General features: G+C 58.5%; 6 protein-coding genes across 6 annotated transcripts; 3 read left to right on the top strand and 3 right to left on the bottom strand.

Annotated features, from left to right (window-relative positions):
* Window positions 1-221: 221 nt before the first annotated feature.
* Window positions 222-1,178, top strand: SDRG_10857 (hypothetical protein; the record flags this gene model as incomplete). The annotated part of the gene is made up of 2 exons (XM_008616871.1): window positions 222-711; window positions 766-1,178. The coding sequence occupies 2 exons, from the start codon at window positions 222-224 to the stop codon at window positions 1,176-1,178; spliced, it is 903 nt and encodes a 300-aa protein (XP_008615093.1).
* Window positions 1,179-1,675: 497 nt separating this feature from the next.
* SDRG_10856 (hypothetical protein) lies at window positions 1,676-3,126 on the bottom strand. The gene has a single exon (XM_008616870.1). It carries the CDS (start codon window positions 3,098-3,100, stop codon window positions 1,739-1,741), a length of 1,362 nt encoding a protein of 453 aa, XP_008615092.1. The 5' UTR covers window positions 3,101-3,126; the 3' UTR covers window positions 1,676-1,738.
* Window positions 3,127-3,984: 858 nt separating this feature from the next.
* On the bottom strand, window positions 3,985-9,270 carry SDRG_10855 (hypothetical protein). The gene is made up of 14 exons (XM_008616869.1): window positions 8,895-9,270; window positions 8,698-8,850; window positions 8,332-8,650; window positions 8,162-8,283; window positions 7,920-8,111; window positions 7,661-7,855; window positions 7,324-7,617; window positions 6,738-7,280; window positions 6,617-6,688; window positions 6,379-6,573; window positions 5,043-6,327; window positions 4,885-4,986; window positions 4,708-4,825; window positions 3,985-4,663 (listed from the first exon to the last, which is right to left on the bottom strand). The coding sequence occupies exons 1-14, from the start codon at window positions 9,255-9,257 to the stop codon at window positions 4,063-4,065; spliced, it is 4,554 nt and encodes a 1,517-aa protein (XP_008615091.1). The 5' UTR covers window positions 9,258-9,270; the 3' UTR covers window positions 3,985-4,062.
* A 1,038-nt stretch (window positions 9,271-10,308) lies between these two features.
* SDRG_10854 (hypothetical protein) lies at window positions 10,309-12,216 on the top strand (the record flags this gene model as incomplete). The annotated part of the gene is made up of 2 exons (XM_008616868.1): window positions 10,309-10,410; window positions 11,383-12,216. 2 exons carry the CDS (start codon window positions 10,309-10,311, stop codon window positions 12,214-12,216), a joined length of 936 nt encoding a protein of 311 aa, XP_008615090.1.
* A 689-nt stretch (window positions 12,217-12,905) lies between these two features.
* On the top strand, window positions 12,906-13,904 carry SDRG_10853 (hypothetical protein; the record flags this gene model as incomplete). The annotated part of the gene is made up of 1 exon (XM_008616867.1): window positions 12,906-13,904. The coding sequence occupies exon 1, from the start codon at window positions 12,969-12,971 to the stop codon at window positions 13,902-13,904; it is 936 nt and encodes a 311-aa protein (XP_008615089.1). The 5' UTR covers window positions 12,906-12,968.
* Window positions 13,905-14,040: 136 nt separating this feature from the next.
* SDRG_10852 (hypothetical protein) lies at window positions 14,041-14,358 on the bottom strand (the record flags this gene model as incomplete). The annotated part of the gene is made up of 2 exons (XM_008616866.1): window positions 14,041-14,291; window positions 14,348-14,358. The coding sequence occupies 2 exons, from the start codon at window positions 14,356-14,358 to the stop codon at window positions 14,087-14,089; spliced, it is 216 nt and encodes a 71-aa protein (XP_008615088.1). The 3' UTR covers window positions 14,041-14,086.
* Between the last annotated feature and the right edge of the window lie 36 nt (window positions 14,359-14,394).

Genomic DNA, 14,394 nt, shown 5'->3' with positions numbered 1-14,394 from the left:
CTCAATTCGAGCTTCTGGCCGACATCCCGAGTCAACGGACGTGGTCACATACGATCATCAAAGTCATTTGTGATGTCAACTTTGAAAACAAAGTAGAACTGAACGTACTGAAGAATTTGATGAAACGACATTTCACGGACCACGGCTTTCACTGCCTTCAAGATTTCATTCGGTTGTCCGGAGACGGAAAGTGGCCCTCCGAGGACACATTCCAGGAACGCATGGAAGCGTGCTTTTGGAGCTTTGACGGCCCCGGTCTCCGGCCCTCGACTTTGTACCGCAAGCTGTCATCGATTGCACAAAGCGTGTGGCGAAACTACCACGTCCCGTGGGACCAGCCGTTGACCAGTCCAACGTCAATCGCACCGCTGTGGCCCATGTCCGACATTCATGGCATTGTGCCGTTCCACGCGTGGCCCAAGGAGACGGTCAAGTACATGAGCGTCATGGCGCCACAACGCAAGAAGCCTCACCCGATGATTACACCCGCTCGCCCATCCGACGAGGCGGTTATCGACTACCTCAAGCGTGTACGCCGCCTCCGTCCATGGGGTATGCCGGTACAGTATGACGTCTGGTTCCGCGCGATGATGAACATCCTCCCAACGGGCTCCAAGTTCCGCTTCAAGGACACGCAGGACCCGGACACTACCAAGTGCCCATACGCGCGTTGCCAGTCGCTCGAAACGCCACGTCATGTCCTCCACGATTGTATCTGCGTCCGAGCCCTTTGGCAAGCTCACCGTCCAGCGTGGCGGAAGCTAGGCGTGGATCTGTCGTGGGACATGTGCATGGACGTCGACCGGATCGAGCCGCCCGCGAACCTCGCGAACCTCAAGGAGCCCATAGTCCAACTGGCGAGCAGCCTTGTCATGATCATCGTCCACAAGTTGTGGACGCACCGCAATAAAGTCGTACACCAAGACGCCGGAGGGCCGCAGATCGACAGGATGGTGCACGAGACTGTGATCCAGTGGTCCGGCTTTGTCCGCACAGCTTTCCGTGACCCCGATCGGCCTCTACAAAGCAAGACGCGAATCGCAACGATTGTCGCTATCCTCTGCGAAGACAACAAGTACGCAGAAGCCCAAGCCTACAATGACGGTATATTCAGCTCCCTCGCGCTTCCTCGCCGACTCCCTCGCACCCTCGCAGCGGAGCTCGACGCACTCAACTAGCACGACAGCGTCAAGTGTCCACCGTCCAACACGTCTCAGCCATCGATGCGACTAGCCATCGCAAATTCAGCCAAGCAAACAACAGTGTCCAAACACCAAGCTAACGACGTCCTACCCGCGAAATCAAGTGAGCACCCCCCGTGTACCTTCGGGTGCTGCAGCTCCAGATCGACCCAAGGTCGCATCCAAGTGGAGCTACGCAACACGGGTCTGGCTCACGGCCGCGAAAACGCCAACATGGCCCTCCGGTGCATCATAGGCGAATACGTCAACATGACAATGACAATGTGTCTGGTGCAACCCACTGGGTGCAACCGACTCTACTAAAGGACTACCAAGTCCATGGGCCTCGTCCAGTTGCAAGCGGTTCGTCTGTCGATGCTGGCTCCAGCACCAAGTACGTCTCGGAGTAGCTGATGGGCAGTCGACTTGCCGGTACTCGTAACCACAACACTCGGTTCCAACGACGTTGCTGCTGTCGATACCTGCTTCATCAATTGCATAGTTCATTCGTGTCGAGCACTCGATCGTAGATTTCATTGAGAGGTTTACGTGGCCGTTTACATGGCGGGAAACTCCTTGAAGAACTCGATCGAGATGCGCTCGAGGTGCACGACGACCTCGGCCATGCCCGCGATGAAGCCCGTCTCGTGGTATGGGATGTCGTACTGCTTGCAGAGCGACTTGACGAGCACGTTGAGCGCCGGGAGGTTGTGCCGGGGCACCATCGGGAACAAGTGGTGGTCGATCTGGTAGTTGAGGCCGCCCATGAACCAGTCGATCCAGAGCGACGACGTCACGTTGCGCGTCGAGAGCACTTGCAGCTTCCAAAAATCGGGCTTGCTGTCCTTGTCAAAGACCTCCATGCCGTTGTGGCCGACGCTAAAGACCATCGCGAGGAAGAGGCCGCACGACGCCTGGCTCACAAAGAGGAACGCAGCCGCTTGGAGCAGCGACATGTTGGCTGCGTACACAAGGCCGAGGTTCCACCCATAGTAGAGGAGGAGGCCGGCGCGCTCGAGCAGCGGGTACTGGACCTTGTCAAAGGTGCCGCCGGGCCCAACGTTGTAGAAGGCGTACATGGCCGACTGGATCACCCACGAGATACGCGCAAAGAGCAAGATGGGAAAGTACACGTACGCCTGGTAGCGCATGAAGAAGAGCCCGACGGGCGAGTCGACCGCGTGCTGCGCCATCTTGAGCGACCACGCGAGAATCGGCATCGTGTCAATGTCCGGGTCGCCGTGGAAGGCGATCTCGGGCGTCGCGTGGAGGTTGGGGATCGCATGGTGCGTGTTGTGCTTGTTCTTCCACCACTGCACCGAGAAGCCCTGCCAGAGGTTGCCGACCATGACGCCGACGAGGTCGCCAAACAAGTGGTTCTCAAACACTTGGTGGTGCAGAAAGTCATGGGCGAGCCAGCCGCACTGCTGGTAAAAGAGGCCAAGGATGACAGCCGCGACCATGTACATGGCCGTCGAGTCAAAGTGGAGGCAAATGGCCGCCGACACAAGCGCAATGCTCAGCGTCGAGGCGCACTTGTAGAGGTAGTAGAGCTTGCTCGAGTCGTACAAGCCGAGGCGCTTGACTTCAAGGCGCAGCTTGCGGTACGACGCAATAAAGTCCGACTGGCTCTTCTTGACCTCGTCCGAGATCGACGTGTCGACGGCCGCCGTCGACTGGTCGACGTCGCCGACGTAGTACTGCTCGAGGAGCTTGAGCGCCGAGCTCGGGTGGAAGACAGCGAACGCATCGGTCGCGTCTTCGCCGGCCTGCGTGAACATGACGACACCGCCCGGGTGGTCCTCAAAGGCCGAGATGTCGTACACCTTGTGGTGGATCACGATCCACGCGTTGTCTTGGCGGTTGTGCTCACGGATGGTCGCCCACGAGATCTTCTCGGCCTTTTGCCCCTGGACCATCTTGCTTGTTGGCGAATCCACGAATGGCCTCCGTCGCGCATGCCACGACGACCACAGCACGTGACGCCAACACAGCCATTCCCTTATGCAGTACATTGTGTTGCGATCCAACCAATTGCCTTGCGCGCATGCATGTCAAGTGTACTTGATTGTGCAATCCGCTGCCATCAAGTGGAACTTGCGGTTCGAAGCGGTGCCCGTCCAACTGTACGCTCAAGCTCACATTTGTATTGACAATGTACGATATTCCCGTACATACGCCAATGTACGTACGGCACGGCAATCCAAGCAGGCGTGTCGACGGTCGTTGTCACCACGGACGCCTGCCTGCGTCATCGATAGAGCCAATCAGCGACCGACGCCGTGTCTCTGCGCCGCTACGATGACGAAGCAGTTGGATTTGGCGCCAACGAGGATGGTGCTATGAAGCCCAAGGAAGATCGCAATGGCTTCGAAAATCTTAGTAAAAAGTGGCGACGTGAGCTCGGCGGTGGCCGACGCTGCGGCCAAGTGGGTCCCGAGGACTCTACCATTGATCAACCAATGCCAAGTTTATGCTGATGTTGATGATACAACATCTGCATAGACAAGGGCGTTGACGTAGCAGGCGGCGCGGTGCTGCTGCATGGCCGTGCGCGGCCTGTTGGGTCCATTCATCGGCTAAATCCAACTCTATCTGTCGTCCGGCGGTTGCGCAGCTACTCGTAGAGAACACACCTCTGCGATACTAGCTCCGCTAGCTCGAGTTGTCGTACATGTACTTCTACCTTGCGATGGCCACGAGTAAATACTCACCGGCCATCGGCCGTGCACCACCGCCTGCGCCATTCACTCGCTTCCATACAAGCTACTGCTACGTTGGGCTACTCGTGTGTGGATCCTTGAACTCAAGGTGTGAGGTCCCGGAAAGCGCTCTTTATCGATGTACCGTTAGCTACAACATGGTCGTCAACGCATGTAGTCTAGCTGTGGCGGGCAGTGTACGCCGCCTCGGCGGCCTTGACTTGGTCGTCGAGCTCGAGCCAGCTCTCCTTAAAGTACTCGCCCGAGATGACGCGCTTGGCCATGTCGAGCTTGGGCTCCTTGTGTTTCGGGTTGTTGCAGAGATCGATGGTCTTGGCGCTGGCCTTGGACTCGTCGCTGCACCAGCTCTCGCACCAGAGCCACTCTTGCGGCAGCGAGTGGATCGGGATCTGGTGCTGCGCATAGTTGGGCAGATCCTGGTCCAGATTCGAGAGCGAGTTTGGGTCCGCGCTGAGCTGGTCGTACACGGCGCGGAGCGTGTCGCCGGCCGCCATGCGGCGAAACTTCACCAAGTCGACCACGTACAAGGCCGAAATGTGGTACGGCTTGCCGCGCAAATGGTCCTTCCAGTAGCCTTGGCGCCAAAACTGGAAGCCAACGTTGCGCGAGTCGCAGAACGGCGTGTACGCATACGGCTTGCCGTGGAGGTCCATGTGCCAGAGCTCCTTCAAATCGGCGCGCACGACTTGGTCCGCATCCACGTAAATGATCTTTTGCACGCCAAGCGGGAAGAGCACGTCCAGAAACAAAATCTTGTACCTACACCAGATCTCACGACCAGATTCCTATATCTGACACGATACCCCCAGATAATGCGCTGCTTTTCGGTTTGCCGACGCAACCAGTTGGGCCACTTGTACGTCACAAGGCGAATGTCCATGCCAAACTCGGCTTGGAGCGCGGGCACGCTCTTCTTGAAATCTAGATAGTACGTGCCACATGTGAATCTGAATTTCCGCAAATCTGGAATCGAAACGTACCAGGCGACAAGAAATTTTCGAGCAACCAAAACGTCACCGGGTTGTTTGTGCGCTTCAAGACACTGAGCATCATGAGCTTGAGCATGCGTTCGTAGAGATGCCCTAGAGCATATCCATAGTATCGTATCCATATATCACACAAAGGACAATATACGCACCGGTCGCAACCGAGAAGACGTGGATCGTCTCGCCGCTGCGGGCCGCCACCACGTCCTTCACGGGCTGCTTGGTGCCCCACGACACGAGCGACTTCCAGTACGACTGTGTCGCCGCGTCCTCTTCCTTCTTCGCGGCCGGCAGGTCCTCGGGCTCCTCCAAGAGCCGCGCATACTCGTACCCACGCCGCTTCTTGACGTCGAGCTGCGTAATTGCCGACGAAAAATCATAGACAATGACGCGGGCGTGGTCGGTTGCGGCTTGGTCGACCATCTCGTACAGCTCGGACGCTCGGCCCTTGGCCAGTTCGAGGCGCCACACCCCCGGCGTCGCCTGCAGCTGAAAGTACCCGAGGTTCTTCATGACGACCGTGTCGCGGTGCAGCACGTCGGCGCCCGCCGTACGCTCGAGGACCAGCTGGAGACCGTTGGGCGGCGACGGATGGTACGCCATGGTGCGGTCAATGCACTGGCCGTACACGAGCAGACTTTGCACTGCATACATCGCAGTCGCGTCACCTTGAATGTTGTCGATGTCGGTGTCCGACGCCACCATTTGCACGTTGAAGAGCTCGGGCGTCTCGACGTTCATCGTGAGCACGGGCGGCCGCGGCAGCACGCGAAACACCGGTGCGCTTCCCCACGCATAGCGGTAAAAACGCTTGAGCGGAAACTCCGCGTACGACGGCGTCGGCGTCAGCACCAGTGTGATCTTGGCGCCAAGGACGTCCCGCATCATGCGCAAAACGACGCTCGCGCGCTGGCTCGCTTCCGAGAGCGGGTCGAGGTACGCGACGACGTCCAAGAGGCTGCGACTCGCCGCCGACGTCGCAAACGTCGTGTGCTGGTCGAGCGTGGAGAAGACCGGGCCCGTGCGCGGTGTCGCCAAGTAGGCATCGACGACTGCGAGCAGCGACTGGAGGCGCTGGCTAACATGCGCCGCGGCAGCTACGGAGAGCGCATCGTGCTTGGTTGGGGCAAAGAAGGCGCGAGCGACGGCCTTGCTGCGGTTCTCGCCTTCCCACTGCAGCAGCACCGAGAGCAGCGACGGGAGCAGTGTCTGGTCGTCGTCCAGCGACAACGGACGGCCGTTGATGAGCAACGTCGGTGTCGTGATCGACAAGAGGCTCGGCAGTGGGTGCGTGTACGCGGGCGTCTCGTCGAGCCAGCGCAGCAGGTCCCGCAAGCGCGCTTCTTCCGGGCTAGCATCGAGGTGGGTCTGCACGAGGAGCTTTGCATGCAGGACAATGTCCGCTTCCGACTTGGCCTTGCTCAGAAACCGCACGATCTACATGGCATTTGCATCTCGATATGTCAGAAGCACCTCAAGTGCGCGCACCTCGAGGAGAATGGCCAAGTACCGCGCATCGTCCACGTCCGAGATGGCGTGGAGCATGTAGCTCACACGCGACCCGATCGACGACGGCGACGTGCCGAGGTGCACGAGGCTCAGACGCACGTCCGGCGTTTCCATCGTCGTCTTGAGCGCGTTGTAAGCACTCCGCGCGCCCGCCGGCGTGTCCAGATCGACCATCTACATGCCACAATAAGGGAATCTCCTCACCCAATGGCTGTACCAAAAGAAGGCTCTGGCGCTTGGGCTTGGTCGCAGTGTGCGGCATGTGCAGATACTTGACGTCGTCCCAGACCTAGTCCGTCGTCGTCGAACATTTGGTACACGAGGCTAGGGTAACATACCGAGGACGTCAAGTGCAAGTCGAGCACGGGCACCTGCTCCGACGCATCCAGCCAACTCGAGTAGAGAGGGTAATGCCCTTCGTGGGCAAACAGCTCGTCGAGCAAGTCGGCGTCGTCAGCGAATTTTCCAGCGCGCGCCAGCTCTTGGTACAGTGGCTGGTCCCGGCCAAAGTGGGCCATGAGCCCTTCTTGGAGGTTCAGGTCGCGGCGCAAGACGCCGTTAAAGACATACGAGTCGAGCGGCAGCTGCGACGCAAGCACAACGTCTGTCATGGCCCACACGCTATCGTCCTGGCTCGCCGACAGCAGCAGGTCGCGCGCCGCCTCGAGGGCCGACCCACGGTCCAAGCGGTGGGTCACAGCTTGGACGTAGATCAGCAGCGCTTCCTTCACGGTCACGCCACCGGCCAGCTCAACAATGCCATCCAAAAACTGCTTGGCGGCCGCGTGGCCGTGGTCGCGCGCCGCTAAGTAGAGCTTACTCACGTGGTAGGCCGTCGCGGGTGCCTTGTCGTCGGTCGCCGGCACATACGTCTCGCGGTCCTAATACCATCCTAAGATGCTATGGCCATGATGACGCGTCTACCTCGGGAGCAAGCGCGAGCAGCTCGGGCGACGTCCAGAGCACACCAAACTGAACGGGCGCGCCACGCAGAATCAAAAATTGAATTTGCTGGAGGACATTCGCCGCTTGCTTGGTCGTCGGGTCGAGCACGACAATGACCTCGTACATGACACGGCGCAGAAAAATGAGGTTCCACGCTGGCTCGGAGAGCACCGAGAGGTCGGTGGGCCACTCGGCCGTCGCTTCATCGCTCTCGATCGCGTTCAGATACAGCGGCGCCGTGCCATCGACCGGCCCACGCACGCGAACACGCACCTACAGACCATGGAAAGGGTGCGAGTAAGCGCGCAACGTGTACCTCGGCTGCTTGCGTGGACAAGGTGGTCATGGCGCTGTGGACGGCAGCCAGCGTCGGATCGTCGAGCTCCAAAGCCCGCAGCGCGTCGCCTTGTTGAACTTCGCCGGCGAGGAGCTTGACAAAGTCGAATGGATTGAACGTCACGTCACTCAAGTCGTGGGGCATGCCGTTGACCACAAGCTTGTTCAAAAGGTTCTATGCACCACGAGTTGATACCTCGATACTTTGATACTTTCAATCCCAAACATCGGGCCAGTACCTGCGTCGCGACGGTGCGGCGCGCAGTCGCCATGGCCGCAACGCGCTCGGACGGGATCAACTCGGTCGTCAACGCGAGGCCGGCCGCGTACTTAGGAAAGTTCTGGGAAAGTTGCTGGAGACGCGCGAGCGGGTCGGTCGACGCCAAAATATCGCTTGCGGCCAAGTACCCGAGGTGGTTCAATTGCCATGGCTAGCCCATCGTATAGGGTTGGGTTTGTCGTCAAATCGTGTTGTTGCTACCGCGTCTTCGTTGTTCTCTGTGGCGTTGACACTGCTAAAGTCTTCAAACTCGAGCTGGTACGCGCGCAATGCCGGCCCGGTCTCGGCGCCCTTCTTCATGAGCACCGAGACGATGAATGCATCTAAGTAGAGACGTCCATGCAACGGTCTAGAGCGGAGGCGGGGCGTACCTTCGTCGTCGTCGGTTGGCGTGTGCTTGGAGTGCGGCGTCTTGGAGTCGTCAAACGACTTGTACTCCATGTTCTTGATGTGGAGCGAGACGCCGTAGCCTTGCAAATGCACGGGCAAAACATTGTTGTGCGGTGCGTGGCGGACGATGTAGCGGATCGTCTTGGCCTCGGCGAGCGGCGCCAGCTTGGCATGGAAGGCGCGCAACGAGCTGGTCCCGAGCGTCCCGTACAAGAGCACGGTCGGCGCGTCCGCCACGTCCTTGTCAAAGACGTGGTCGACCGGCAGCTCGAAATCGTGTTCGCCCGACGCTGCACAGCTCTACATCGCATGTGTGAGCTGCATACGATGTGTCTATCGTGCTGTACGGCATCGGTGGACGGGGTGAGCAGAGCGTCGTTCCAGTTGGACGCGGCGCAGATGACACGGGCCGCGCAGCCTGTCTCGTGGTAGACGACCGCCCACGCCGACGCCGCTTCGTACGCGAGGCCACAGCCCTTGTACGCCGACTCGATTGCGAGCTACGCACGTGTCGTGAGCCAAGAGACGTGTCGAGCAAGCCCACCTGATGAAACATTTCAATCTTGGGCGACTGTGCGCGCGTCTGGAGAACGAACGGCAGCAGCTTGGCGATCGTCGCGTCCGGCGGCAGCACGTCGTGGGCAGCGTCCAGCGCAAGCGTCGTGTAGTTGATGCTGTCAATGTGCTGGATTGCTTTGGCGCGCATGTCGATGGCGTCGACGTAGCGGAAGAAGAGCGACGGGTCCACCTCGGCGAGGAACGCCGACGTCTCGAGCACGGGGTACACGGGCGACGAGAGGTACGTAGTCGTGAGGTCGACCTCTACCTTCCTGCTGCCAGCGACGGTCATCGCCAGGACCAGCGCCATGGCCGCGGCAAGCCACCGGCGGGCGCAACCTGAGGACATCGCTACACGTCACCACAATCAGGAAATTGAACCGGGTCGTGCAAACCGGTTGAGGTTGGAACCGGTCATTGAACCGGCTCGTGAAGAGCTGTTGTACCCTCTATATCCGGCATAGTATCCGGATGACACGCATCGATCAGCGCGCGATCCCAGGCCATCGTGATGAGCCCGATACCTTGGATCTACCTGGTAGTTTGATCTCTAGAGAAGGAGCTAGATCAACGAGTAGCATTCCACGCCCCGTTGGCGGATGACGGCGCAATATGCAGTCGCTGGCAGCTGACAAAGTCCCCCTCCTGAGTGTTGGAACTTTAGTACATTCCGATCAACTCGTTCTTTGATCGACTACATCTCGCCAAGAAGAAGCTTGCGATGTGCGTGTACCCGTCTTTCACCATGTTTACTCGGCGTAGTATCGGCTTCAACACTGCCTTGCTGGCGCTAGACGGCTAGATAGCGACACCTGAGTCGAGGCTCGAACCGTCGACGACCGCCATGACGATAATCGGACGCCTGAGAGGCTCTTGAAGCACACGCTTGCGTCGAGAGCTCATTTTCTAAGTGTGCGCCTAGCCATGAAGCTCGTCTCGTCGTCACTCGCTTGCCTGCGCCGTGCCCGTCGCTGACGCCCACAGCCGCCTTCTCACGCCGCCCCACCGTGGCTGGATTGGCCGTCTCCCTGGTTTCAAGTACGTGTCCATCCACTATGACGACAACGGTTTGAGCGCCGGTGGCGTCGGCGTGACGAGTAAAGGACATCACGGCGCGTGCGGCGATCTCTACTCGAGCGCGACGCCCGTGCTCAATAGAACGGCGGCACGTACGGCTTGTTCCCGATGCATGGCGCCAAGGACGTTGGCGGCTGCTACGCACCTGGCGCGACGCTGAACCTCGAAGTTCAAATCACGGCCAACCACTAGGGGTATTTCACCTTTGGCCTTTGCAAGCTCGCAACGCCCTCGGTCGTGGAGACCGAAGGTTGCTTTGAGCCGCTTTTGCAGCCCAATGGCCAAGACAAGGGCCACTACCACCCGGCAACCAAGTGTTCAAGATGCGGTACAACCTGCCGCGCAACGTCACGTGCGACGGCGACTCGCACTGCGTCCTTCGCTGGTGGTACATAGGCGGCAACAACTGGAGCGAGGCGGACCAAGTGCAGTTTTGGAACTGCGCCGACATTTACATTAGCACCACATGCAGCAAAGCCTCGAAACCACTACAACTCCTCCAGCGATTAGCTGTTCGATTCATGGGCCAACCGCGCCGGATCCCGAGCGACAGTAATGGGAATACACCGAACTGTTGTTGTTGTCCGTTGAATGTCAACGATGCGCCGAGTTTTAGTACTGCAGGATAAAGCAGAGGTTTCAAGCCACCTCTTGGTAGCAACAAGGGCGCGGCTTGAATAGTAAAGGATACTACATGTTGGCGGATACTACGTCACTGCACAGTCAACTTTCCTCGTCAGCAACCCAACAGCTTGGGACAACCATCGCGTTGGTGTCTGCGATGTGAAAGCTTGGCAAGTTGCGTTTGCCTTTTTCGTCTGATACCAATCTGAGTCGAACTAGTGCAGTCAACTACAGTATCCTACTAACTTTCTGTTCTTGTGACCGTTCCGCCGACCCCCCCCGCCCTGCATGGGAATGGCGCTTATCGGGTTGAGAAAGTACCCGACGCGACACACAACTTTCCATGTCAACGTCGATCCGAAGTTTCTTCCGTGGTCACCACCCATAGGCTTGCGCTGGCAACTGGATCTGTTGGCTACTAGCACGAGCTTGGTCATGAACGATTGCAAAGTATGGAAGCAGCAAGGTAGCCTCGTTTCAAGTCAATAGTTGGCTTCAACCCTACCCCTACCAGAAACATCCACCCCATGTGCAACGCGACACCGTCAAGATCCCACGGCATCGGGCAAGCGTGCACGCGTAGCGCGTGCATAGGAACGCGTGGAAACGGCAGCGACGTGCGTCGTGATGGTCTCAGATGCAAGGTCAACGTGTCATGCTCCCACAGCACCTTTTTCTACTTCAAGCCATCAGATTTGCTCGCACGCGCCATCTCGATCTCGCCTCATTATTCAATTGTCTCTGTCAAACCACCACCACCAAACACGATGAAGCTTGTTGCCTCGACGCTTGCTCTTGCTGCGATGCTTCACAACACGGACGCCCACGGCCGCATGACCAAGCCCGCGCACCGCGGCTGGATGGGGCGCCTCCCGCAGTTCTCCTTTGTGCCCATCGACTATAGCGACAACGGCTTGAACGCGGGCGGTGTCGCGGCCACGACGTCGGGCCCCCACGGCGTCTGCGGCGATCCGTATACGCAGGCGGCGCCCCGCGAGCACGAGACGGGTGGTATCTACGGCCAATTCCCAAAACACGGGGCCCGCGCCATCACGGGCTGCTACGCGCCGGGGGCCGTCGTCGACATTCAGATCCAGATCACGGCCAACCACATGGGGTACTTTACCTTTGGTCTCTGCAAGCTCAATGGCAAGAACGACAAGGAGACCGAAGAATGCTTCCAGTCGCTGACGCAACCCGGTGGCGCCGAGCGCTGGCCAGTGCCATCTGGCAACGACTTTTTCAACATGCAGTACAAGCTCCCGAGCGGCGTCACGTGCGATGGCGACTCGCACTGCGTCCTTCGCTGGGTCTACACGGGCGGCAACAACTGGGGCGCCGCCGGCCAAGAGCAATTCTGGAACTGCGCCGACATTTACATTAGCAGCACGTGCGGAAGCCCGTCACCGGTGACGTCCGCGCCCGTGGTGCCGACGGCTGCGCCAGTGACCCCAGCGCCAGTGGTGCCAACCGTGGCACCGACGCCGCCGCCGTCCGACGTTTGCAAGGGCAACACCAACGTGTGCTTTTGGCCGCTGACCAACCAAGTCGTGCAGTACCCGAAGGACGACTGCATCAAGCAATCAGCATTCGTTTGGTGCCCATAAGCTCTTCCTTGGCGCCGACTCTACGTAACTCTGCCCATAAATGGCGTAATGGAATGTGTATTTTTTGTGGCATGTCATTGCATGTTGGCAGCAAATAAGAGGTAACGAAGGAGCAATGGGACGTCTACTGCCCACCTATTTAGTGGCCTGCATCAAATCTCGACGATAGCTCTTTTTATACGGATACGGACGATGTATTTACAATATTTTTGCAAGGCTGCAAAACCAATTTCTTTCTGACTGCAGGACGCATGAATGCTCCCACGAGTATTATCGTTACGAGACGCCACAATGAGACAATATGTGCACACATCAACATATGTTGAAAGGTGAGCATCCCACTGCTGATTCAGGTGGCCGCATCGCGGGCGCCAAGAGTTGGAGGATGATGACAGACGTTCGTGCCGGGGATTCGGACGTTGAAGTTGGTATCGATAGAGGGACCATGATGCAGCACCCACTCGACTACTAGTAGTTTGCTTCGTCATCTCGTTGAACTTGGGTCGTATCTACTTGCCCGTTCTCTCGTTGCAGCTCGTTCTCGCGTACTTAATGGGTCAACCAATACAGTACCCATGGTGCATCGTACTAGAGTATGCACGTCATGGACTGGAGTCAAGAGAACGCGTGCAAATCAGCGGCTTCTTCATCTGAGTCGAGGTTCCCAGAATCACATTCTAGTACGGATCAGACACACCACTCGGTGCACAAGTGCAGGACTCGCACCGCAGTGTGCAATTGACCCAACCGCCATGAAGCCCATCTATCTCGGATCGCTTCTCGCTCTTCTTGCCGTGTCGGTCGACGCGCATGGCCGGATGATTGCACCGCCGGCGCGCGGGTTCATGGGCCGCCTTGACCAATTCAACTTTGCGCCAATCGACTACGACGACGACGGTCTCAGCGCCGGTGGCATTGGCGCGACCAGTGGCGGTCGCCATGGCGTCTGCGGCGATCCGTACTCGCAGGCGTCGCCCCGGGACCACGAAACCGGCGGCAAGTACGGTCTCTTTCCCACGTACCGAGAGCGCGCCATTACGTCGTGCTACGCGCCGGGGGCCGTCGTCGACATTGACATCCAAATCACTGCCAATCACCGCGGCAGCTTCACCTTTGGTCTCTGTAAGCTGCTCGGGAAGAATGACAAGGAGACCGAGGACTGCTTCACCGATCTTTTGCAGCCAAATGGCAACAAGCAGTGGCCGCTGCCCGGTGGTAACAAGAACTTTCGACTCCAGTACGTGCTCCCGTCGGGTGTCACGTGCGACGGTGATGCCCACTGCGTCCTGCGGTGGTGGTACACGGGTGGCAACAACGCCGGCGTCGGGCCCGACGGCCAAGAAAAGTTCTGGAACTGCGCCGACATCTACATCAGCAACGCCTGCAACGGCACCAACCCGTTCCCGACGCCTGTCCCAACGCATCAGCCGTCGCCAGACGATGGGTCCGGGGGCTACTACCCGCCGACGCCCACCACAAAGGTGCCGACACCAACGCTCGTGCCGACAGTGACGCCACGCCCGACAGCAACCGCTGCACCCACCACAAGTGCGTCACCGCCTACAGGCGCACCAGGCGACAAGTGCAATGGACAGAAAAACGTGTGTTATTGGCCGACGTCGCATCAAATCGTACCCTACAGCAAAGCAGACTGCGTGCTTTTTAGCTCGTTTGTGTGGTGCCCGTAGGCATCGTGCCAATGCAGGTGCAGCGACGGCCAATATAATTTTTTGGGTAGTACAGTCTAACCTAACCACCGACGACATGATCATGTCTCTATTGGCGAGAAAGCACCATTTTAAAAACATTTTTGTTTTTGTTTTTCCAGACGGTTATATAGAGCACAATAGTGTCGCAAATCATTTATTCTTTAGTACTTGGACGTCAACGGAACGCACTGCGAGTACCACGCGTCAAACTTGTGGCACTTGTTTCCTGCGGTGCACTGGGTGTTGCCCGTGTAGTCCTTGCCACCGCACTGCTCCCAGACCTTCTGCGCGACGCCATCGTGGACGTTTGGCTTCTTGGTGTGAGGCTTCTTGCTCGGCTTCTTGGTTGGCTTGTGCGGCTTTGCGCTAGGCTTCACCGAAGGACGAGGTGTCGGCGTCACAGGTGCGTCTGTCGGGTACACGCTCGGATCATCCGACGGTTCGTCAGAAGGCTCATCTGAGGGCGAGT

Source organism: Saprolegnia diclina (assembly GCF_000281045.1).
Source record: "Saprolegnia diclina VS20 unplaced genomic scaffold supercont1.37, whole genome shotgun sequence".
Taxonomy (NCBI): Eukaryota; Oomycota; class Saprolegniomycetes; order Saprolegniales; family Saprolegniaceae; genus Saprolegnia; species Saprolegnia diclina.
Note: the sequence above shows the minus strand (reverse complement) of the source record. Positions and strands in the feature narration are given on the sequence as shown.